Source organism: Eubalaena glacialis, chromosome 11, assembly GCF_028564815.1.
Source record: "Eubalaena glacialis isolate mEubGla1 chromosome 11, mEubGla1.1.hap2.+ XY, whole genome shotgun sequence".
NCBI classification, from domain to species: Eukaryota; Metazoa; Chordata; class Mammalia; order Artiodactyla; family Balaenidae; genus Eubalaena; species Eubalaena glacialis.
In genome coordinates, this window is record NC_083726.1 from 116,656,856 (window position 1) to 116,682,124 (window position 25,269).

At 54.1% G+C, this 25,269-nt stretch overlaps 1 protein-coding gene and 1 long non-coding RNA gene across 3 annotated transcripts in view; both read left to right on the top strand.

The window, feature by feature from the left end:
- LOC133101371 (chromatin remodeling regulator CECR2) overlaps positions 1 to 6,726 on the top strand; it is a 151,095-nt gene extending 144,369 nt beyond the window's left edge. The window contains exons 16-18 of one of the 2 annotated variants that reach the window (XM_061206099.1): positions 2,674 to 3,976; positions 5,137 to 5,248; positions 5,869 to 6,726. In XM_061206099.1, the coding sequence (XP_061062082.1) occupies positions 2,674 to 3,976; positions 5,137 to 5,248; positions 5,869 to 5,874 (1,421 nt within the window). In that variant the 3' untranslated portion in view covers positions 5,875 to 6,726. The remainder of the gene's footprint in view (positions 1 to 2,673; positions 3,977 to 5,136; positions 5,249 to 5,868) is intronic. The other variant, XM_061206100.1, reaches the window with a different exon arrangement.
- Positions 6,727 to 11,501: 4,775 nt separating this feature from the next.
- Positions 11,502 to 18,603, top strand: LOC133101368 (uncharacterized). Its single transcript, XR_009702623.1, has 2 exons — positions 11,502 to 11,715; positions 17,300 to 18,603. It is a non-coding gene; the product is annotated as an uncharacterized LOC133101368 (long non-coding RNA).
- Positions 18,604 to 25,269: the final 6,666 nt, after the last annotated feature.

Below are 25,269 nucleotides of genomic sequence, written 5' to 3' on the forward strand. Positions count from 1 at the left end.
TATTATCATCCTCGTTTTTATAGATAGAAATTCCAAGGCACAAAGATGGGTATTTGCCTTCATCTAGTTCTGGGGACAGGGGTGTTTGGGTGGGCCCTGGGACTTGAACCAGACGCACCGGGTCCAGCGTTCGTGTCCTCAACCCCTGCATTACCCAGCCCAACTTAAAAATTGCTGTCCTGAAAGTTACCCATGGGAAATACATTTCCAGTGTTTTACTTAAGGTCCAGTTCTCTCCATTCTTCTCTCCTCGGGTGCATATCTGTGTCTGCTGAGAATGAAGAGTAGTTAGTGAGACCAGCAAATCTTGAAGGGGTTTCTCAAAAATGCCGTTTAAGAGAGTAAACCTAAAACTGCAGGAGAAAGGTGACAGGACTCCTTTGTGTGATTAATGCTTGTTTCTGGGATAGACATCTAGCCTGTGTTGCATGTGAGAGAGTGGGGGACACCTGGACTTCTGCAAAATATGATGACGATTCCATGTAAAGTTGGGGGTGGACCTAGAACTCAAACTTCCATTTAGTGTTTCTTTGGAGGAAAGGCCCGTTCCGTGAATACCAGCTTTAGCAAAATTTTCCAGTAATGATTTCAGAGGTGTCTGGAATTCAGAGCTTTGGAGGAGAAGTCCCAGGACCAAACCTTGGAGCAGTCTGTCTGTTAGTTGCCATGGATTTTTGTTTGTTTTGTTTGCATTTTATTACCTTAATGGAGTATAGTTGATTTGCAGTGTTGTATTAATTTCTGCTGTACAGCAGTGATTCAGTTATACATATAAATACATTCTTTCCCATGATGGTTTATCACAGGATATAGAATATAGTTCTCTGTGCTATACAGTAGGACCTTGTTGTTCATCTGTCCTATATATAATAATTTGCATCTGCTAATCCCAAACTCCCAATCCATCCCTCCCCCACTTCCCCTCCCGCTTGGCAGCCACATCTGTTCTCTATGTCTGTGACTCTGTTTCGTAGATAAGGTTATTTGTGTCGTATTTTAGGTTCCACATATAAGTGATATCATATGGTATTTGTCTTTCTCTGACTTCACTTAGTGTGACAATCTCTAGGTCCATCCATGTTGCTGCAAATGGCATTATTTCATTCTTTTTTTATGGCTGAGTAGTATTCCATTGTGTATATGTACCACATCTTCTTTAGCCGTTCATCTGTCGATGGACATTTAGGTTGCTTCCATGTCTTGGCTGTTGTAAATAGTGCTGCATTGAACATTGGGGTGCATGTGTCTTTTTGAATTATGGTTTTCTCCAGATATATGCTCAGGAGTGGGATTGCAGGATCATACGTTAACTCTATTTTTAGTTTTTTAAGGAACCTTCATACCGTTCTCCGTAGTGGCTGCATCAATTTACATTCCCACCAACAGTGTAGGAGGGTTCTCTTTTCCCCACATCCTGTCCAACATTTATTATTGGTAGACCTCTTTAATGATGGCCATTCGGACCAGTGTGAGGTGACACCTCATTGTAGTTTGGATTTGCATTTCTCTAATAATTAGTGATGATGAGCATCTTTTCATGTGCCCGTTGACCATCTGTATGTCTTCATTGGAGAAATGTCTATTTATGTCTTGTGCCAATTTTTTGATTCGTTTGTTTTTATGTTGAGTTGTATGAGCTGTTTGTATATTTGGAAATTGAGCCCTTGTTGGTCGCATAATTTGCAAATATTTTCTCCCAATCCATAGGTTGTCTTTTCGTTTTGTTTATGGTTTCCTTTGCTGTACAAAAGTTTGTAAGTTTCATTAGGTCCCACTTGTTTATTGTTTATTTTTGTGTATGGTGTGAGGTGTTGCCATGTTTTATGTTGACTGAATGATGAAAAGTGCACATTTTCATTATCATTGTATAGCTTGTACCTTTGATCTTTAAAGCCAGCGTTAGTTCATCAGGAGCCTGCGATCCTAGTTGATCTTAAAAGTCGTGAATTCTTGATCTTGTCCTTAATCTCTCACCAGAATCGTATTGTGACCACCTCTGGGCAACAACTCTGCCCTACCTCAGAGATCATAATAATAAGACGTGTTTATGACTAAACACAATATAGCAAGGGAAAGAATTCTGAGTTTGTAATTAAGCATTTGAGTCTAGTAATTTAGTTTGATTGTTTATTAAATTTCTGTAATACGCTGAAGATGCCTTTTGAGTGTTACACTGTCGGCATCCTGTTTTCAAGATGTCCAGACAAGACGTGTATTTTCATTCATTCAGCAAATACTGATTGAGCCCCGTTTTGTGCGAATGACTGAGTGTGTGGTGGGGAACAGAACCTAGTCCCTACTCCCTTGCGGCGGGTGTCCTGACGACAGAGGTCAGGTTCTGGCCTTCCTGGTGTCCTTGTGCTGGGTCCCTCTTTCTCACTGTCAGGGCACAGCCTCCCAACCAGGCCTGCAATTCCAGCGCCAGCTCACCCTCCGTCCTGTTTCACACACATGTCCTTGGAGTCGGGCACACGGATTGCACCCCCTTGCTAGTGCGGAAGGGATTGCGAGGCTTCTGGCAGACCTTGCGGGAGCTGCAGAGCCTTAGCCCTGGTCTGGGTTGGGGGAATCAGGGTGTCGCCACTGGGGCCCCACGTCCACATTGTCTGACCGCCCGTCGTGTGCTGGGGTTTCAGCTCCCGAAGTGCAACTTTGTCTCCGTTTTTCTTGCAGCAGATCCCTTGCCTGGGCTCGAGGAGAAACCAGCCAGTGTTGGTGCTTTGGAGGGGGCGTTCCTCAAGCAGCTACCTCACCCAGCGCCCCTGCTGCAGGCCGACTGTGCCAGGCGGAGCTCGCCCCAGGGAAGGGATGCCGATGGCCCAGAGCTCAGGCACGAGTCCTCGGAGACAGGAGACAGCTGCCCAGTGAACGCGGGCAGGGGCGCCTGGCTCTCGGGGAGCGGCTTCGCAGGCCCAGCCGCCCAGGGGTGTGCCCTAGCAGACCCGGGGGCACTGCCTGAAAACGGACTGAGGGTGGAAGCCTCCCCGTGTGGGTCTGAGGGCAAGGGCAGAGCGCCACCGGAGGCCGTGCCGCCCGCCGAGCCCGCGTGCTCACCGCTGTACGCGCCTGGCCTGGAGTACCCCAGCTCCACCGCACGGTACCACGTCGGCCCAGGCCTGCAGGCTGTGGGCCCCGTGATGGGGGGCAAGCCCTCAGCCCCGCACCCTCAGCCTTTTCCCCCTCGGGCGTTTCCGTCCCACGACCCTCATTCTGGAGTCTTCCCCCGGTACCGCCCTCACCAGGGAATGAGGTACCCCTACCAGCCGCCACCTCAGCCTTCCTACCATCACTACCCGAGGACTCCTTATTACTCGTGTCCACAGGGCTTTTCAGACTGGCCGAGACACCTCCCTGCCCCGGGAAGCCCGAGCGGGCCCCCGCCGGCTCAGCCTGCCCCTGCCAGGCCCCTCTTCCTCGATAAGAGCGCTGGGGCCGGGCTGCAGGGCTGCGAGGCGCTGAGCGCTGCCTTAACTTCCCCCGCGCGGGTGGACGCCGTGGTCGCCAAGACAGCTGATGGGCAGAATCCTGGCCCAGAGGAGAAGCAGGATGAGTCTATGGAGAGGCCAGAAAGTCCCAAAGAATTTTTAGATCTGGACAACCACAATGCAGCTACCAAGCGGCAGAGTTCACTGTCAGCCAGCGAGTATCTCTACGGAACACCCCCTGCACCGCTGAGCTCGGGGGTGGGCTTCGGTTCTTCTGTTTTCCCCCCGCATGGAGTGATGCTGCACGCGGGGCCTCCTTACCAGCCGCAGCGGCCGGCCGGGCATTTCCAGCCCAGGGCTTACTCCTCCCCCACGGCTGCTCACCCGCCTCACCGCCCAGTGGTGGCCCAGCCCAATGGCCTGTCCCCCGAGTGCCCCCTCTACCGCTACCCAGAAGAGGGCCTGGGCCACTTCCAGGCTGTGATGATGGAGCAGATGGGCCCTGGAAGTGGGGTGAGGGTGCCTTTCCAGGAGATGCACAGACCATCCGGGTAAGGCTGCACAGAGTGCTTTTTTCTGGGGAAAAAAAGAGTAGATGGTAGTTTTACAAAGAAAAACGGCCTTGGGAATGAAGGTGGTGTGCGTGGTCTGGGCGCGGGAAGAGCGTGTGGGTCGTTGGTGCTGGGGACTTGGAAGGTGCTAGCTTTGGAGTCCAGTTTTGTCTGTGGTGGTTTTTTCCCTCGTGGAAGTGAATTGGCATTTAAGTGACCGTTCGGTTAGATTTTGGACACCTGATGGCTAGCGTTTGGGAGCTGTAGGCAGAGGCTCTCACCTGGGTGAAGGGGTCTCAGAGCTGGGGTGGGCGGTCACAGGTGGTGTCCCAGGCTTACTCCTTGCCTCTCATTTCTTCCTCTAACACTAAATGAAAAAACTAGGTTTATCCAGAACTAGGGCAAGTCACATTACTGTCCCCATGACAATTCTAATAGACCCACCCAGGTAATCTGTCATCCAGGAAGTTTTCAAGTCAGAAGTCTCGGAGCCTCATCATAAAACCAGCATCATCCACCTTAAGAACCCGAGTGCCCCTCCCAGGGCCAGCCTCAGAAGACCTCGCCGCATTTGTTTTATACCTCTCTGAATACCTGTTATGTTTCATGTCTTGTCTTCGTCTTCGTCCTCCTGGGGCACAGCCGCAGGCCATTACCCCAGCAAAGGAAGTAACGTCAGCTGGTCTGATGGAGGCCTTATTTGATTTCTTCAGTTGTCCGCAGAGTGTCCTTGTAGCTCTGTTTCTTTTTGATTTTTTCCCCATTCAGGATCCATTCGCGGTTCATGGATCTACGAGGTTCATGGATCTACATTTGGTTGCTGTGCCTGCGTAGTCTCTTAATTTACAACATTGGCTTTGCTTGCTTTGTTTTTCAAAGACCGGAGGCCAGTTCTGTTGTCAGAGTGCCCCAGACCCTGGATTCTTCTCACTGTTTCCTCATGTTCAGAGTCACATTGAACACTGTTGTCAGGAGTCCTGCACAGGTGGTGTCAGGCGTCTCTCACCCGCCACACCTGGCGGCACCTGTGTCAGTGTCCAGTGTTGATCCCCTGGGTAGTCAAGGCAGGGTCTGCGTGAGACTTTCACAATTAAAGGTTTTTTCCTTTGCACTGAGTCTGTCTTCGCTCATTCTTAACCGTTCCTTACTTACGTCTCTAGACTGCAGATGCACCCGGCCCAGTCCCGGTCCTCGTTCCCAAAGACACCGGCACCAGCAGCTCCGCAGGAGGGGCTGCCACCACATAAGCCCCCAACACTTCCTCTCGATCAGGTCAGAATGATGAAATATCAGAGCTCTTCTTATTCTTCCAGGCGGCAGGAAGTAAGGACTTGTGTTTGTTGCTGTCGATGCAGGGACTGTCCCCGGAAAGGGCTTTGTGTTCTGCGGGCGGCCGGGGAGGGCCCGGCCCAAGCACTCCAGCTGACGGGGCCTCGGAAGCAGCTTCCCTCCCGTACTGGCGAGTCCCTTTTTCCTGTTCTTATGGCACCAGCTGTTTGGGGATTATTTAAACTCCCTTTTCCCAAACTGGCTGCCAGCATTTCTTGGATACGATCCCTTGTCTGTTTTACCCTCCCCACCTACTTCATCTGGGAGAGGTTGGTCCACGGTGCTGGGCACCGTGCCCAGAGCTGCCCGTGACGGCTCTCTCTCCCCTGCCCCGACCCGGCCTCCCTGGAGGCAGGAGTCCTCGGCCGCTACAGGGCTGAGCTGTGAGTCGGGCAGTCCAGGATTCAGAGCCCGCACTCCGGCAGAACTGGCTGACGAAGCCAAATCAGGCTGTTTCCCCAGATGGAGAGGAATGCATGTGCGTGCAGTTCCTCGGCTTAATGGTTTTCAACAATTAACACATGTTAATTTTATTTAAATTGTCTTTATTTTGCTTCCCTCAGAGCTAGTCCAAGGAGGAAACAAGCCCCAGGGAAACAGAAAGCTGCATATGACAAGGGTGGAGAACGGGGAGGAGGGGGGGCGTGGCCCCGCCCACCTCTCCCATCATTGGCATCACTTCGTGTGTCCCAGAGCCTGGACGCCCCTCCTCACCGACGCACCTGCTCGCGAGGTCGTGGGCGAGAGTGGAGACCAGATGGGCTGGACTCTGGTGGCTTTTCCAGACCCTGAGACTCTTGTTCAGGGAAGATCATCCTGACCTGGGGGGGGGCGCGGTGCTGGTGGGCTGTCATGGCAGCTGCACTCAGGTATACGTTTGGGGAAGGGACTACTCGTGTTGGATGTGTTTGGAGCTGGGTCCAGTTTACAGAGTTTTCATGTTGCCTTTAAGATGATTTCTGTCGTTGGTGGTGAATGTATTGTACATAAAGCCTGCAGGGCGGGTGGTGGGGATGGAGTCTGGCCGGTGGGCCCGCAGCCCTGCTGACCCTCCTCTGTTTACAGCCCTGACCCACTCACATTTGGGAGCTGGGGGAGAGGGCAGGCAAGGCCGCCGTGTTTCCGCTAACGGGCTCTTCCCTGTCAGCCTGAGGGGCAGCCCCCTCGCCTGGTGCCCAGGTCCTGGTCCAAGACAGCAGTGCCCCTCCTGGTTGGCTAGCTGCCCCGCCAGATAGTTGTAAACCAATATCAGGAGCATTTGCTCGTTAGAAGGTGAGGTGACACGTCCCCATCACAGACCTGCCGGGACTGTGGTCTAGAAGACGTCACAAGCTTCCTGGCACGAATCACAGTTTGTGGCAGTGACTACTCAGGTTTGTATATGTTTAGTATCAATAAAGAAGCTGCACAGTTTTTAATAGGAAAATGTATTCTATAGATTTACAGCTTGAATTTAGGAATATTTCAGTATATATAGTTTTTATTAATTTTATGTGAATCATAGTAAAATAAGTCATGGTGATTTAAAATAGCTATCAAGAACAAGTTCTTGAAATCACTTGTCTGTCTGTGATAGGAAACAGTTTTACAGTATTAAGTTACTTTATTACAGTTTTAGAAGCCAACGACACTGGATTCTCCCTGTTTAGCATTCTTTGATTTTAGCTGAGATGCCACCAAAGTTAGGACTCATACGTTTTAAACTTTCGAATATCCCACAAAGGAAAAAAGAAAAAAAAAAACAACAAGGAAGATGCCCTCAAGTTACAGGTTTCTGTAAAGAATAGTGTATTTTTAAGCATGCCTTTGGGATAGTAGAAAAGCTTCCATAAAACATTGGTTGGTTGATTTGCACTTGTTTCTTATAAATTCAACTGTGTGAGGGGCCAAGAGAACCTTGCCTCCAGTCCTGGCGTCCTTGATGAAGCTGGAATAAACCTGCGCTTTCAGTAGGAAAAGAAACAAGTTGGAAACATCCCTGTTGTCCACGTGGAACCCAGGCACCAGCTCCAAACACGTGGATGCTGACCTGCGGGGCGCACGAGGCTTGGGCAGGTTGAGCGCTGGGAACGCGGATGCCTCCCAGACACGCTGCACAGAAACACGAATTTTTCCTTACCAGACTAAAATTTGGCGTGCTTTTAAATGGAGTGAGTTTGGGGGCTGTGTTCTCATTGGATCCTGGTTCTTGTTAGAACCCTGTCACTGGCGTGATGTGGTTCAGGGTGGGGAGGTCAGCGTCGCCCCTCGGGAAGGATGGGGTAGGGTTGCGGGCAGGTCCAGGTTGGCCCCCAAGCTGTGAAGGACCGTGGCCAGGACATGCTGCTTCCCCGCGTGTCTGTGCGCCAGCCGGGAGGGGAGACTGCAGCTTTGTGCAGCTGGTCTGGGCCCAGAGCCTTCTCCCCGCCGGCCTTGAAGCTGCTTCGGGTGTGAGGCTGTGGGCACCCCTGCCTTGAGCCGAACCAGCCCGGGGCAGGGCCGGGAGGGACCACGGCGATTCTGCCCTCTCCTTCCGCCTGGGGGCCTCGGAGCCTTGGGTTGCTCTGCTCCCCCCACCGCAGCCGCTCCCCCATCCCCCGCTGCCCGAGGAGCTGTGGACAGGACAGGAGCCTCCCTTCTGGGTGAGTGGAACGCTGAGGAGGTGCGGAGGGAGTGGAGCCCCCTGTGGTGACTGTGGTGAGCCTGCTGTGTCCCTTGGCCGGTAGGGCCGTCCCTGGTGGGGCCCCTGCGCTCCTCCCAGCTGGAACGTGGCCTGGGAGGAGGTCCCAGAGGCACCTTCCCCTGGGACCACTGCCACCTGTCAGGGGCCGGGAGGACTTCACGTCCACCGCTGACCTTGGTTAGAAACTGTCTCCCCAGGACCCAGGGAAATAAAAGATCCAGAGAGAAAAGTAGAGCCTTTTGGAAGGTTTCTGGCCTGGGGTTTTTTCCCCTCAGAGTCTGTCCATTTAAAATTAGCTCTTGGCTAAAGTTTATTACGGTAAAAACATATGAAGACTAAGTAAGGACAGACACGCAGGATCCTGTTCATAACACTTCTCTCATCCCACCTTTTAAAAGTGAAACTAAAGCTGCTGCGTCCTCTCCCTTGCAGGGGGTAGGGGTTGGGGACATACTGGCCTCTTGTCAGCAGGACGCCCTACCTGGGGCCCCGGGTGCCTCTGAACAGGAAAACTTTCATGCCTTGAAAAACTTGAAAGCCTTCGGCCCTCAGCCAGCCTAGCCCGCAGAGCCTGGCAGTGTTCTTGTGACTGGGCGTCCAGGTCTCTGTCGCGCGGGTTATCTGCTGGGTCATCACTTGTCTTAGTTCCTGCCGGGTCCGGGAGTGGGCTGTGTGCTGTCCAGGACAGCCAGCATCACCTGGGCTGAGCTTTTTTCTCACTTTTTAAAGGAAGTTCCAATCTACAGCTACACACTGCTCTCAAGTCCTGGTTTGAAATTTCCTGTGAAACCCTAACCCAGTAGCCCCGAGGCGGGGACCGTCACAGAACGGCGGCATCCAGGGCGTTCAGAGTCCAGCTGAAGGACTGGGGTGCCCACCCCAGAAATCGGGTCATGTGGGAGTTGGGGCTGTCGGGTGCGGGGTCCCCAGCCAGGGGCTGAGCCCATGACTGGACTCTCCCGGGACGTGGGCCTTCCCTGCCCTGCGTCCTCTCGTGTGAGGCTGGCTGCTCCTCGTCCCCACCGTGCTTCACAGGCCCTTGCCAAGCAGTCCGTCAGTGGGCTGCCTGCCCACTGGTCTCTCCCTCGTTCTGCCCTGGGGGCTGATGTTGAAATGCCTCAAACCAGCTGACTGTCCTGTGGATTTGGAAAGGGTAGGTGGGTTCAGGAGTGAGTTCCTGAACGCTGACCCCCTCCGCAGCTGGGGCTCGCGCCCAGCTCCCCTGCTGCAGAAGCCTGTGGGCTTTCCTGGCCAGTACTGGAAAGGGGAATGCTATTTATTTTTATATTGTGTATATTTTGTCTGGTCTGCTGATTCCCTGTTTCACTGAGAGCCACACTTACCTCAATAGTTAGGTCTATACTGTGTGTTGGATAATTTTTTAAAAGAACTTTTTAAAAAGCTTTTTGATCCTTGGAGGTCTGTAGATTTATTTCCATATGAACTGGTTATTTTGTATAAAGTACATTCTTAAAATAGCAGGGTGATACGTGTGAGTTGTGTGTGTCCTGTGTCACTTTCATCATTGGGGCAAACTCCCATCAGGACAGAGGTTTGAATTAGGCCCCAGGGCCGTCACCTAAAAAGGCAGCCCCATCTCAGCCCACATGGTCCCCGCGGGCCACGCACGCACGGGGTGGGGACAGGGTGGGCCCTGCGCCGCTGACGGGGGCTCTGCAGAGAAGCTGAGCAGTAACGAAGCTGGCTGGTGGGTCCAGGCGGCGTCTGGGATCACACACTCTTCCCCGCCAGGCCTGTGGGCCCCGCCTTCTGCGCCCAGCCCGGGGCCACCCTCACCAGCCCAGGCGCTTGCACAAACACCGTCCCACCCAAACCCGGACCGGCCTGTAAGTGAAGTGTGCACCGGGGGCCAGGCTGGGGGCTTGGAGACTAGGCGGTGCTCTCCTCCCTCCCAATTTAGTTTTCCTTCCCAGTTCCTGGGAGGGTGTTTGTTGTTGGGGGAGGGGGAGGAGAGATGAAGAGGAGCCGCCTATTATCAGTTAGCTGTAGTCTTAGGTCACAAAAATTCCTGGCCTGTTTTATCCTTGTAAGTAATACTTTTCACTAGAAATGCTACCACAAATAGTCCCAGTTTCCAGATCTGTTCCCCCTCAGGTTTATCACTTTCTGGGCTGTGACCTTCGTGACCTCCAGTTGTTTGTTGTCAGATTGTCCCCATTGATGTGTTGGTATATATTTTTGAGACTTCAGTCCTTGTCCTTTTTAAGAACTGTGTTCACAGTGCAGTCAGACCCCCATACAAAGCATTTTTCCTATAAAATACTATGTCAGTCACATTTTCTAGTTGAGTAGTTGCATTTCCATATGTTTTTTGAAACCCAAAAAAATGAACTTTAAAGTGGAAGTTGTTAGTAAACCCCGAATTTGATGTGATGCCAGTTGGAGTGTTTGTCTCGCTTGACTCTCAGTCCCCTCAGCCTGGGCAGGGCGGGGGGCAGGTGGCCAGGACCCTGGCCTGGCCCCCTTTGCATCCTGATGTGTGGACCTGTGTGTGCTCGTATGAATACGTGTAAAGTTTGATTTCTAACTTTTGGATTCCCAACTGGAACCCCTCCTACTATGACATGAATTCCTCACCAAACGAAGGCCAGAATGTTCTGACAGTTTTAGCCAGAGATTGACTTTTTAGTAGGAACTTAGCTCTTAGCTGAATGCCTTTCGGGTGTTTCGCAGATTTATCTCCTTGGGACCAAAACAAAGTGTCTTCCACTGGTCAACTCTGTTTCAAGACCTGGTCCAGCAGATGGTGTTAATCTGTCCCTGTTTTCAGAATCATTGTTTGACATTTACACTTGTTAAGCCCCACGGGTACCATATCTGATACCCGTGCTTACTTTAGATTGGAACGTGAAAAGAAAGCTGGTGGGGAAGATTTAGGGAAAAGGAAGGAAGCCAGCCATGAGTGATCAATGCGGGTTAGTCTCAAAATTCTGACAGAACTTTCCATTTTGACATTTGGAAACATCCAGAGGTCTTGTTAGACAGTAATGGCTTTTGTCTCTAAACCTATTCCTGTCATTGGGAGGAAAGAAAGATGTCTTAATTTTATAAACAAGTGGCACCTCCAGGGTGAGATTAACCACGTCAGGCCCTTGGAGATGACCTTCGCCCTGAATCGTTGTGGAGAGGCCTGTGGGAGAAATGCCTCTGGGCTGAGTGTCCAGGCTGCCGCAGCCCACCTGTCCCCTCCCCCAGCTGCATCCTGGAGATCTGTCTCCTGGCCTCATGGTTTTCCTTTGGGTTTTTAAAAGGGGAACATCTGTGCACCTGTTTTTGTTCCCTTTCTGCTACCGAGGTTCACTCCTTTAGTTTCCTTAGGCAATTCTAGCAAAAATCTTAAGCGAAAGATGGACGGTGAAATACTAGCCAAGGAGGCAGCTGGAAAGTCTCCAGATTTGGCTGTTGTATTCTGAAGCCCCACCCCCTCTGCGTCCCTGATGTGGGTACCAATTCAGGTGCCTTTGAGAAGTCTTCCGACTTGGAAAAGCACTGCCCGCTCCTAGCTGCTTGGGTCTGAACCTCATTCCGGACAGCAGGTGGCAGGATGGCGGAGCTGTTCTGGCCAGTTAAGGCTGGGTGTTATTTTTTAGAGCCTTGCAGTTGGTTCCTTGGAGCATGTCCACAGCTTTTGCTTTGGGGAGGAATTGAGTCGGCAGGAGGAAGGCAAGGACGTGGCCCAGCCCCAGGAACTAAGATGAAAACAGACTAACTCGCAGTCACCTTCTCAGTAAGTATTTATTAAATCGCTTCTGTGTGCCTGGCGCTTGCGTACTTACTAACAGGACAGAAGGAAAAATACGGCTTTGTCTGCAGACTTCACAGTAAAGGGAGAAAAGCTGGGCAGAAAGGCTGGACGAGAGCAACATACGAGCAGAACGCAGTGCTGAGCTGCCATGGTGGGTCGGGAGAGATGCCGGCGCAGGGCCAGACCCTGAGGGGCAGGGTCTCAGGCCAGTTCCGTTCGGTCTCCTCTGAGCCCTGTTCTGGCTTGAGTCCCTCTCTCCCCTTTCACCCCCCCGCCAGGCTGAACTGCAGTGAAGGTGACACAGTGCAGAAAACAGCCTCCGGAAGTGATCCCCAAGGCGCAGGGGTGGAGCTGGCCTTGGGAGGAGTCCTGTGTGTCCCATGGCCCAGGGAGGGGGCTCCAGTGTGGCTCTGGGCTGCAGCACTGCCCGGGGCTTCGTTAGAAGTGTGGATTCCGGCTTCCCGTCCCAGACCTGAGGAACCACAGTGAGCCGGGCCTCAGCCAGCGCCTGTGGGCCTGAGGCAGGGTGCAGAGTGCGCGTGGCTTCAGGGCTGATGAGCCCTTCACCGCCGCTGCGTCCCCGACCCCGCCCTCCTGACGCCTGCCCCTGTTCGCCTGTCTCTGCTTCGAGTCCCACCCTTGGACTGGTGGATGCTTTGGGGTCTAAACCCAGCAGACCTGCCGTCCAGTCATTTCTGCCATCCATCCGTTTACTGCATCTCCCGCTGCTGCTGTTGTGATTGATTCAACAAATTTTAGTGACCTTATGTTCGGCTTTGCAATGCCCTAGACCAATGGTTGCCAATCTAGGCCACCCATTAGGGGTTTAAAAACCTGGACTTTTAAAAAAATCAGATGCCTGGGCCCTCCCCACAGAGTTTTTCCCTGGTCTGGGGCGCAGCCTTGGCATCGGGGTTTTTCAGAGCTCTCCTGGTGACCTTTGTACCGTCAGCATTGCAAACCACTCTCCAAAACTTGCAGCTTCGGTGTGCACAGGAATCCTATGAGGGTTCATTAAGATCAGACCCTGGACCCTGGGTTGGGGCGTCCCGAGGTCCGTGGGGCAGGACCGTCCTCGCTCTACCCCCCCCCCCCCACAAGTCCTCTGACCACACCCATCTCCTCCCCTGGGTCCCCTCCCCATAAACGCTGCCCCAGTTTCCTCTCTTTACCTTCATCCCAACTCATCCCAGCTCTTCACCTGGCATTTTCCTCCCGGCATCTGGCTCCCCCTTCCCTTCCTGGAGGCGGGGACTGAGCTGCTGCCTTGGCCACACCCGCTTCACAGCCCTCCGCTCCTCCGTGGCCCCTGGCAGTGCATCAGCCCCTGCCGGAATGGCCCAGGCCTGTCCCACAGCCCCATCTCACCCCACTCCCACCCTCTCTCCTCTGGACGCCTCCTCCAGACGACCAGACTTTTACCTGTAACCTCAGTTGTCACTGCAGCCGACTGGCGCTTCCATCAATTCTGAGACGCTGACACCCTTTCCAAATTCCTGTTGGACTTTGACACCCATGTGTCCTGCTGCTGTTTTGTAATTTTTCGTTTGCCAGTGTTTTAAATTCTTCAATTAGTAAACAATTTGCAATTTTATTTCCAGACTTTATTTCCTACACCTTGTCTATTTTGTTTATAAAACCCTTTCTTAACCATTTTACTGTAATTCACATTAATGTGGACACCTTCCTCCGCTCCCCAGTGCCCCCCATTCATGTTTAAATGTAATTTACTACCTTCATTACTCACCTCTTTGTTTTGCTTCTTATTGTAAAATACACATAAATCTTACCATTTTAACCATTGGTAAGTGTATGCTTCAGCTGCATTGAGCATACTCACATCATCATGCAACCACTACACCATCCAGCCCCAGAAGTTTTTTATCCCAAACTGAAACTCTGTCCCCATTCAACACTAACCCCCCCGCCCTTGGTAACCACTTTCACTACTCTGTGTCTGTGATTTTGACTGATCCAGTTTCCTCGGATAAGTGGGATCATGCAGTAGCTGTCCTTCTGTGTCTGGCTTATTTCACTGAGCGCAGTGCCCTCCCGGTGCATCCGTGTCATAGCAGGTGTCAGAAGCTCCGTCCTTTTCAGTCTAAGTGACACTCCACTGTGTGGATGGACGACATTGTGTTTATACACCACCTGTCGATGGGTGTTTGGGTTGTTCCCCTTTCTGGCTACTGTGAACAATGCTGCAGTGAACATGGGTGCACAGGTACATGTCCGAGACTCTGCTTTCAAATCTGGGTGCACACCCAGGGGTGAAATTGCTGGGTCATAAGGTAACTCAGGTTTTAACTTCTTGTGGGGCTGCCATCCTGTTTCCCACGGATGCGGCACCACTTCACGTTCCCACCCACAGGGCATCAGGCCCAGCCAGCAGCTCCGGCTCTGTCTGTAGCACCCTAGCTGGTGTGCGATGGTGTCTGTTCCGTGGCTACACTTTACACTCACGTCAACAGCCAGGCTTTTCTTTCTGCCCCCATCTCCTCACTGCCGCAGTCCTCCTGACGCTCCTCCTGCTGGCTGGGGGTTCACACGTGTCACCTGGCCATGCTGCTGCTTCACAGAAATCATTCACATCCCTTCCCTCCCACTGCAGGTTCTACTTCTGCCTCTTGCTGGATTATCGTAATGTCCTTGGCCTGTGCCCTCTGGACCCAACTTCACACCCTGTGTCAGCATCCACTGCCACCAGGAAAGGGAGGGACAGTATCATTAAGTGGACGCCTCGTATGTGCCAGGTGCTGTGCCAGGTTCTCTACGTCGGAGTATGTCTCATAGTTGAGGAAACAAGCACAGAGAAGTTAAGTAACTTGCTTAAGGTCACACAGCTAGTGAGTGGTAAAGAGGAGATCATGCAGCTCAAAAGCAGCCTGACTGCAAAGCCCACTCTGCCCCACTGCCCTGCGTGGTCCTCAGCAAGGCTGTGACGTGGAGACGAAACGCACTGAGTGAGATCACTTGGCTAAAGCGGGGGCTGCTGACTTGGGCAACAAAGTCCCCTGCATCCGGACCCGCAGCCTGACCGCTCGGGAAGCTGGGCTTTAAGAGCATCACGTTCCTCCCTAAAGCTTTCCAGCCCCTGAGCTGGAAGAACCCTAGGGCAGCACTGAGGTCCCAGCTCAGCTTTAACGTTCTTGGAAGCGCAGGGACCTTGCAAACCCGCCTGCAGCGCCCTCTCCCCGTAGATGGACAGAAGGTATCCGTGCGGAGAGGCCAGCACGATACCGAAGCAGGCCTGCAGGCCGGTGCTGTTTGTCCTCCTCCCTGACCTCCAGACCCCTGGGGAGGTGGGGCTGCCCCCCCGCCCCCACCCCAAGTAGTAGCCTCTGGGGCTTCGTTCAAGCCCACCTGTCGGAGAAACAGGAGGGGAGATGGCTCGGGGTGAAGGGGCAAGCGGGGCTCTCGCAAAGCAGTCGTCCCGCAGCGGGCGGGGATCTGGCCTCCATCGAGGGAGTAGAGAGGCAGAAGCTCTGGCTGAAGGCGGGTGACTGTCCACGTCGAGCTTAGAGTGAGGAGGAAAGGAGCCGCTTCTGGCAAACAGGAGGCTGCGGCACGGCCTCGTTTCCTTTGGTGCACGGGTACCGTACGCGCGCTTAAGTGCAGTGCCCTGGGGGCTGCAGCGCCAGGGGTCCAATCCTGGAGGCCTCCAGTAGCTGGCCAGGGCCTCGCACGCTTGGGGAGCCAAGGGCGAGGGGAGGGGGGCACAGGATGGGGCTCGGGCCACTCCCCAAGACCGAGCATCTGGATGGGATGCCAGCCGCGGACTCTGGCTGGAGCCCTGGGCTGGGCCTGTTCCTGGGCGTCAGGTGGGCCCACAGAGGCCAAGGTTGGAGCGGCTGAAAGGGCCGATGTGGGGAGTAGGGGCCCAAAGGACCTCCGTCCCATCAGGGGAACAGTGAGTGCGGGGCTCAAGGGCGGCAGGGTGTGGGGGTGCAGTAAGGCGGACCCTGGGCAGGGTTGGGGTCCTGCGAGCAGCGGGTTGGGCGCCAGGTGGAGGCCAGGAGCTGGCGTCTGGGCAGCATTTCTACCCATGAAGAAGGGTCTGTTTCCCCACAGCCTACTATGGACCAGTAATTTTGTGAAATACAGCAAAAATGGATTACTAGAAAAATAGAATTAAAAAAACAAAAGCGCACATCTTTATTGATAGATTCTAAAACATGAAATTACTCAAGTTGCCATAAAGGTTTCTCAACACTGACCCAGCTTCTGTTCGAGTCCCAGCCCAGCACGTGCGTGGCCCTATTTTTCGGAGGAAGCGTGAAGGCAGAGACTGCTTGGTTTTGGGGACAGGAGGGAGAGGCTACCAGGGGCTGGGGGGTTGGGTGTTGAGTGGCAGGGAATGGCCAGAAGGCGGGGAGGATGCTGACGGGGGAGCCGGGCAGCTCAGACAGGCGGTGTGCGGAGGGAGGGGTGTCCTGGGGCACTGGGATCCAGCGACACAGGTCCCAGGAGGCTGGGGGGCCTCGCAAGTCAAAGGGGTGAAAGGTTCTCGTGAGGGAGGCGCCCACACCCCGGTGGCCCGGGCCCTGTAGTGCACACTGAGCCCCTGGGTCGGGCAGCACGGTGCCTCGGGTCTGCTTTCTGGAAGAATCGCCCTTGCCCGGGGCCTGGGAGGGGGGGACCTGCTTTTGTTCTCAGCTGAGTCCCCCCCTGCACACGGCAGGCACCCAGCAAGCTCTGGCAGAGTGGCAGGCACTTGGGCCTCCGTCGCCCTGGGCTGAGCATCTGTGGAACGTGACTCCAGGACAGCCCTGGCTGCCAGTTTCCTTTCTGCTGACTGTTGACAATCCACTCACCACCCACAAACCTTGCCTTCACGGCTCGAGGGAGCTGCCAGGCCATAGCGCCTGGCATGTGGCTGGGGACGTGGGCCCGTCGTCTGGTGGAGGAGCACCTGCGGCTCCACTGGCCCTGGGATCGGGGTGCCCCTGGTTTCTCCGGCTTCTCCTAGGTACCCCTATTCCAGTGGCCAGTGAACCACAATTTATAAACGAGTGATTTAGTTCCACAAACAGCAGAGGATACGGCTGCAAGATTCTCAATTATTTGTCTGGATTCCGACAGAAAGGGTTTTCCGTGCGGCCCGTTGTTTCCTGCAGTTGGAATTAAACAGGTCCTCTCCACAGCTTAGCAAGTGTCTGGAAGAACAGCCAGGACACTAATCTCCTGGCCTTCGGGCTCCTAAGGCTCCAGTCCTGGCGCCGGCCACCTCCTCTCCCCAACTCCAGGCCCGGTCTGCAGACGCTCAGTCCCTTTGCTGATGTCGGGGATGATAAAGGCTCTTGGGCGGGAGCACCACAAACCAGTGCTAATAACCTCGTGTACTGACGGGATCCTGAGGGCAGGGATCTGAGCATGCCCCCCGCCAGTCTCCTCCGGCCCTGTTCCTCCCACAGACCCAGTTTCCCATGTTGCCAGCCCTCAGACCCGGTGCCTGCAGCCTTCCTGTCCCGGCTCCGACCCGCGTACCCCCGCCCACCTTCCCCTGTGGCCTGGATCCTCTCTGTCCGCTCTCACCTCTGACCTTCGCCATCTGCTCTCCACTCAGCGGCCGGTGGTCCCGTCACCTTGAGACTCAGCACTCTCCAGTGGACTCTCCTTTCAGAAGAAAAACCAAAGGCAAGAGGCCTCGGGAGGTCAGGCCTCGGCCCCGTCACCTCCGTGACTCGGTGTCCCTGCTCGCAGGGACGGCACCTGCCCCGCTGGATGCTCTTCCCGGACACCCGCAGCCCTCGCCCTCACGCCCTCTGGGGCCTCAGGTTGCCTTTTCCCCATCCCGGAGTCTCTGTCCGCCTTCCCTGCTGCATCTTTCTGGGCAGAGGCAGGTCACTGGCTGTCCCCCAGGATTTGCTTCAGTTACCGCCTGTCTCCTTCACGTGTGACTCCTGACAACCAGCGTTCTCGCCCAGACCTGGGGCAGCCAGTGCCTGGCGCTCAGTCCATTTTTCCTGAAAGGGTCAATACACACCAAGAGAAATGCTGATCTCTTTTCTTCCCCAAAACAAAATCCCTGGAGACACTTGAGCCGTGTCGGCTGCCCGGGAACGAGGACGGGCCCTCCAGACGCTGGGACTCCCCTCCCAGCGCCAGCATCCTCGCCCTCTTTCTTCTGACCTTTTGATCCCAAGGCCCAAGAGGTCCAGGAAGAGAGCGGACTGAGCACGTAGGCAGCTGGGGTGGGTTCCCAGGTGACCGACCTCCCCCTGCACTGGAGCCGCGGCCCTGGGAACTGCCCGACGATGTCTGACCAGGATTTGAGGTGAACGGCGTCTTTCCCGGTCCCAAGGGAGAACATCTGTCCCCCGGTGCCCTGGACGCCATGTAACTGGTAATTGTTGGCCTTGCATCGTCTCAGGCTGCAAAACTTAAGTCACAGTCTGTTTGTTGCCACAGTTTCTGGCTTGTTTATCAAGGTCCACTCCTGAGAAAAACATCCTGTTATCCGCTCTCAGGTAATCTACCTCCAAGGCTCTGCCTCTGCCTGAGACAGAGGGACTCTGTGCTAGGTTCCGAGGAGCCTTGTTTTCCGTTTTCAGTCTCCCAAACTCCAGGATGAGGGACCTCACGATGTATGTAGTGTGACTTTCTTTCCTTTTGGCCACAGTCAGATCATCTCAAGTTCTAACCCTGGTTCTCTTCCTTATCAGAAGCGTGTGTTCTTATTGTTGATTGTGGCTCTCATTTTCCAAACTCATAACCTCTTTATCCTCACAAACCTTGGAGTGAGGCCAGCCTCACCTGGGGAATGGGGGTGAGGGATCAGAGGCAGGTGACTGCTTGAAGCAAACGGCACGGCCAGGATTCACACTCAGTCCTGACCTTAAGCTGGAAATAAAACTGCTTGAAAAAGCGTTTGAAAGCTTTTACACGTGGTTCCAGGGTGGGGACCAGCCAGAGAGCCCGGAGGCAGCCCTGAAGGAGCTGAACCCCCCGGGTGCGGAGCTGGCCTCCCTCCCAGAAGCCCCCGCCCGGCCTCCTGGCTCCCTGTGGGGCTGGGGGAGGCCGAGGAGAGGGGCCTCTGAACACCTGTGGGGCAGGGGCCGAGGAGCGGCCTCTCCTGCCCGTTCCCCGCTCCGTCCTGCCCTCCGGCCCCTGATCCCATCCTGGCTGTGTGGCCAGCCTCCCCCGCTGTGCCCACCCCCGACCCCGGGCCTAGTGTCACAGCGACGCTCATCAGTGGAGGCGTGCCCAGGCTCCTGGGGGTGACCCGCGTGTTCCCCATCGACTTGGCCGAGGCTCGGCTACAGGACCAGCGTGGACAGGGAAGTTACGAAGGAAAGTATGTGGGGGGCCGGGGGTGCGTCGGGGTGCGGGGCCCAGCAGGCCTGGGCAGGGCAGGGCAGCTGCCTGCTCACCCTGACCTTGCTGGCCTCCGCCTCCACGGCAGCGGACTGCCAGGGGAGACAGCTCGGGGGGAGGGCTTCCTGGGCGGAACCGAGGCGGGCTCCTCAGGGCCCGGGGTGGCACAGACTTGGGGGGCTTGACCTTGCTTCTGCGAGGGGAGCGGGAACACATTTGCATGTGGTGAGGCGCGGGGGCCCCGTCCTGGCACCACTGTGTGTGGCAGTGGAGGCCAGTGAGCCCCACCTTCTCTGCTCCCCCCGCCCCAGAGCCGGGACAGCCGCAGAGGGAGGGGCTCCTCCCCGGCACCAGCCCCCGCTGGCCCCACCCCCGCAGTGTCCCCAGCCAGGGCCGCACACTGTGACTGTCGAGCCTTGCGAGATGGACACGAGGCTGGATTGAGAGGGGCTGACGCGCCAGCGGCCCCGAACGTAAAGGCGAAGCCCTGGGACCCACACGGCTGCCAGCCCTGCCCCGCAGGACCTCGCGATCAGGCTGAATTTGTGGAACTGGTCACTTGTCGGGGGGCGGGTGGCACGAACAAGACACAGGTGACTTGTGGGAAGTGCACGAAGGAGCCGTCGGGCATACGCAGTCCCAGCGGGGTGGCGGAAAAGAAAGGGCGTTTCTGTGAAACAGGCAGAGGAGCCCCCCGACTCCCAGGGGCCCCACTCATCCCGGAAGCTCACTGGCTGGGGGAGGGGGTCCCTATGGCTGCAGACGCCCCACCCTCGCGGTTTCCTTCCAGGAGCTGCGGTGAACCTGACCGCAGTCACCCCAGAGAAGGCCGTCAAGCTGGCGGCCAATGACTTCCAGCAGCAGCTCCTGGAGGAGGGGTGCATCGCGCTCTTTTCTGGAAGGTGGCGGGAGCGGGTGGCGACCACGCCTTGGCTTACCTGTCAGCAAGTGTGTAAATGTGCATAGGTGGCTGAGCGCTGGTGTGGTTTGGCAGATGGAAAGTGATTTCTAATCTGGAAAGACAGGCCGTATAGAATCTATATGCTCCGTCATCATCCAGCAGACGAATTTTTTTAAAAAAATAGATTGATTTATTCATTTATTTATTTATTTTTGGCTGCGTTGGGTCTTCGTTGCTGCACGTGGGCTTTCTCTAGTTGCGGCGAGCGGGGGCTGCTCTTTGTTGCGGTGCGCGGGCTACTCTTCGTCGCGGTGCGTGGGCTTCTCATTGCGGTGGCTTCGCAGACGAATTCTTTTTTCAGTTTTATTGAGGGCAACTGATGTTCAGCGCTGGGTACCTTTAAGGTGTTCAGCCTGATGGCCTGACATCCATATACTGCAAAATGATGTTAGTTAACACCCATCCGCTCACAGAGTTAACAAAAATGTTTTTTTTTTAAGAGTTCTTTTATTTTTAAAATTTATTTATTTATTTATTTGCGCCGGGTCTTAGTTGCGGCACGCCAGCTACTTAGTTGTAGCTTGCATGTGGGCTCTAGTTCCCTGAGCAGGGATCAAACCCGGGCCCCCTGCATTGGCAGCGCAGAGTCTTAACCACTGGACCACCAGGGAAGTCCCCTTTTGTTTTTTACAAAGATGTGTTTCTTGTGATGAGAACTCCTGGCATCTACTCTCTTAGCAAACCCTCACATACACAGCGGTGTCGTTAACTACAGTCACCATACTGTGCATCACGTCCCCAGGACGCACTGACCTTGTAACTGCAGCTCTGCACCGTCTCACCCAGTTCACTCAGTCCCCATCTTCTGCCTCTGGGAACCTCAAATCCGATCTCTTCTTCTATGAGTTTGCATTTTTATAGATTCCACGCATGAGTGAGATCATATAATATTTGTCTCTTTCTGTGTGACTTATCTCACTTAGTGTAATGCCCTCAAGGTCCATCCAAGTTGTCGCACATGACAGGAATTCCTTCTGTTTTTTAAATGGCTGAGTAGTATTCCATTGTGTATAATAAATAAATAGATATACACCACGTCTTCTTTATTCATTCGTCCATCCATGGACACTTTGGTTGCTGCCACGTCTTGGCTACTGTAAATAATGCTGCTATGAACGCAGGGGTGCATAAGTCTTTTTGAATTACTGTTTTTGTTTTCTTTGGGAAAATACCCAACTTAAACTCCCACCAACAGTGCACGAGGGCTCCCTTTTCTCCATGTCCTCACCAATTTTTGTTATTTGTTGTCTTTGGTGATGGCCAGTCTAATAGGTGTGAGGTGATATAGCTTAGAGGTTTTGATTTGCATTTCCCTGATGATTAATTACACTGAGCATTTTTTCATGTATCTGTTGGCCATTTGAATATCTTCTTCAGAAAATGTCCATTCAGGTCCTTTGTCCATTTTTAAATTGGATTATTTGGGGTGTTTTTTTGCTATTGAGTTGTATGAGTTCTTTATGTTTTGGATATTAGCCCCTTATCAGGTATATGTTTGCAATTATTTCCCCCCTATTCGGTAGGCTGCCTTTTCATTTTGTTGACGGTTTCCGTTGCTGTGCAGAAGCTTTTTAGTTTGTTTATTTTTGCTTTTCTTGCTTGTGCTTTAGGTGACCAGTGTCAAGGAACTTCTCCCGCTGTTGGGAGTTTTATGATCTCAGGTCTTACATGTAAGTCCTTAATCCATTTTGAGTTAGTTTTGTGAGTGGTATAAGATAGAGGTCTAGTTCCATTCTTTTACATGTGAATATCCAGTTTTCCCAGCACCATTCCTTGAAGAGGCTGTCATTTCTCCATCGAGTATTCCTGGCTTCCCTGTCAGACATTAGTTGACCATATATGCAGGGGTTTATTTCTGGGCTCTGGATTCTGTTCCATCTTTCTGTGTCTGTTTTTATGCTGATGAAACAGATCAACTGCAGACACTTTGTAGTTCTCTCTGTGCTTCCCGTTGCCCCAGTGACAGTTCTTGGGGGATCAGGAAGGAAGCAGTCCTGCAATGGGTTGTTTCATGGTCCTGGTCTCAGCCTCCCTGGCAGCCTGTTTTAAATTTAGTCTCTTGTCATTAAGGAGACTGAGCTTGACTACTTACCCAGTTGGGTGAGTGGCAGCCAGCCCATGGGGACTAAATACCTAGGGAGGGTAGACGGGCCGGGGCGGGGCAGCAGGGCTGGCCTGTGGCCGAAGGAGCCTGACTCCGGCCCACGGGGCGCAGGGGAATCTGAAGCTGGAGATGCTCGCCGGGTGTGGAGCTGGGCTGTGCCAGGCGGCGGTCACCTGTCCCCTGGAATGCTCAAGATTCAGCTGCGGCGTGCTGGGCGCCTGGGTGAGGCCTCTCCCACCTTCGCGCGGGATCGATAAAGGGCTGTCAGAACAGATTTCCCCACGTTCGCACTCATCCGCCAGCCTGTGACCCAGTCAGCACTCCAGGTCAGTAGAAGTCTTTATTTTGTGGATTTCAACACCTCCAGCTGTAGGACAAACAGCAGGGATGAGACTCAGTTCAGGAGGGAGAGAGAATGTTTCCCTATTACCTCTGTCGTGCTGCCTTAACATTTAGGCCCGATTTCCTAAAGATTTTAAGAAACGTCAGTGGCCTGCTCACGCACACTTCAGTGTTGCTATGGAAGCTGGCCTTTCGTGGGAAGGCAGTGAAAGGGAGAAGAGGACCATTCCTATTCTTTTGCTTTTCTCTGGAAAAGAAGTTTGGCCCTTTCCTAAATCCAGGTCCTCTCAAAGACACAGTGGTCAGGTATCAAAGCATCTATCAAGGACAGGGGTGTGTCCCATGGAAGGAGGCCAGCGGGGGGCACAGAGGGTGTCTCCCCAGGGCGAGGCCCAGCCCTCGTGCCACGGGACTGACACAGGACCTGTGAGGCCTTGGGTGTGCGTCTCCCCTCCAACCAGCTGGCCACACATGCTGAGCTGGAATTTAGCCAGATTTCCAGGCTGGATCAGACCAGCCTGAAGCAAACAGAACTGCAGAAAGAGTGAAGTCCGGACACTGGAAGCCCCCGCTGTGTTCTGATCTGCAAAGGGTAAGGTTCTGTCACGTTTCGTTTTTCAACCTGGACGAGAAGTCTTAGTATTCCTCCAACACTCAAAAAGAAGTAAAATTCAGGATATGGATGGATGGGTAAATTATGTACATCTAAGGCAGACAATGGGGAAAATCATGTTCACTGATTGACCACCTTAAAGCTACTCGTTTGAGACCTGTGCCTAGATTTCTACCCTATGAAATATGGTAAAAGGGGCAGCAAGTACCTTCTTAGTACGTATTGTTGCTCTGCTGGATACCAATCAAAATTGAGGCAAGAAATAGCTTCCTTTTAGGGCTTAAAATCTAGGCCAAGTGTCTCAAAAACTGAGAATTTAAAAAATTAATATTCTCACAACTTCAGCGCATCAAATGCTGTGGTCATTAATGAGACTCACCCACATTCAAAATGCTTGCATCAATAACCAATTTTCGGGGGAAAAACTCGGTTCTGTTTATTAGATGCTTAACTCATCAGATCATGTGCTCTGAATTACTCCACTAAAAAGGGTTGACATCTAAAGAATCTAATTCCATAAAATGGGACATGTTCCCCTAGTCTTGGAATTCTAGAGAAAGGAGGCACCCCTTAAGTCTGAAGGGCAGTTTTTGAACAAAGATAATTTGCTGGTTTACAAATTACACAGAAGATATACGGGGATTCCTGTGTCCCAAAGTACAAGTCGCGTTGAACTATGCAGATAAGTTTAGAGATGGTTGAGGAATGGAAGAAAGATCAAAACCACAGTTTTAACAGGATGATAAGGAATTGGCGGAGGAGGGGGTCCTACCACAGTTTCCTATGAAGAAAGCTGGGCAGGCAGTGGCCGTGCCCTTGGGAAGCAGCCTAAGCAGCAGGGACATCCTATTAGATAACATAGACCCGAGAGAGAGCTCCCTGGAGCCAAGAACTGATGTCCTCAAGTTAGGACAACCCTCAGCTCTAGGAAGGGCGGGGCCCGAGGGGCTGCCTTCCCTCCCGGCAGCCCGCAGCCAGGGTTCCGCCGCCAGCCCTGCCCCACGGGGCCCCCTTTCCCCCGGCAGGCGCCAGGCCGCGGCCCTCATCGCCAGGGAGCTGCTCCGCACCCAGGGCCTGGTGGGGCTCTACCGGGGGCTGGGAGCCGCACTTCTCAGGTGAGGCCTCTCCTCAAGCTGGACACAGAAGGGCCCCAGGGAATAGGGAGAGGAACCCAAGGCCAGAGGGACGGCTCCCCAAGGGGCCTCTCTGCTCTTCTAGGATATCCAAACCCAGGACGGCAGAACCGGGCAGGGCTGCAGGGTCGGGCCTGGGAGACTAGTCTAGGCCCTTTTGCGGAGACCAGGCCCACACGACTGTCAGGTGCTCTGAGGCCCGGGAAGGCCTGCCTGCAAAGGCCTGCGGATCGTTCCTCAGTCAGCAAGCGGGGAGAACCCAATTCCTTGGCTGGTCAGGAGCACCCAGGCCGGGGGCCAGTGTTCTCCCATCACAGTGCCCGGCCCAGCCCGCCGCCCCTTCACAGGCCAGTCCCACTGAGTCCGTGTCTGGCTCCTCGGGTGCCGGCAGGCAGGTGGGGAAGCAAGTCCTTTCCTCTGTGCCGTCTCCACCCACATGTCACTGTCACTGTCACCGGGGGGCGATGGTGACCGGGCTCCTCCCCGCCCCGCTACGAGGCCTGAGCGGCTGGGAGCTCAGCGCGGCCGCCCCTCCTCCGTGGGGACGTCCTCTTCTCCGTCATCTACTTCCCCCTGTTCGCCAGACTGAACCTCCTGGGGGTCAGGGAGCCCGCGGGGAAGGCCTCCTTCGCTCACTCCTTCACGTCCGGCTGTGTCGCAGGCCCGGTGACGCCTCGGGAAGCTGAGTCCCTTGCAGGTGGCGCAGCCTGACTTGCTCTCCAGAGGAGGCGTGTGTGGACTCGTCTGTAGGACGAACATTCTGCGCTTTCAGGATGCAAGAGATGAAACAGCCCCAACGTGAAAACCATGTAGGGTCACGACCCGCGGCCCCTGCAGAAACTCTCATCTCTGACAAACACCCCACCTTCTCGGGGCTTCCTGTCCCCAGGAGGGTTTGGGCACCAGCTATCAATCAATCAGTGACTGCTGGCCTTCCACAATTTGAGGCTAATGGCGGGAGGAGAGGCTTCCCTGTCTCAGGGCTGCCCCTGCCCCTGCCCCACGAGCCGGGCCCTCGTGCAGTGTGTCCCCTGGGGCTCGAGCCCTTCATTTTGTAAAGGAGGCT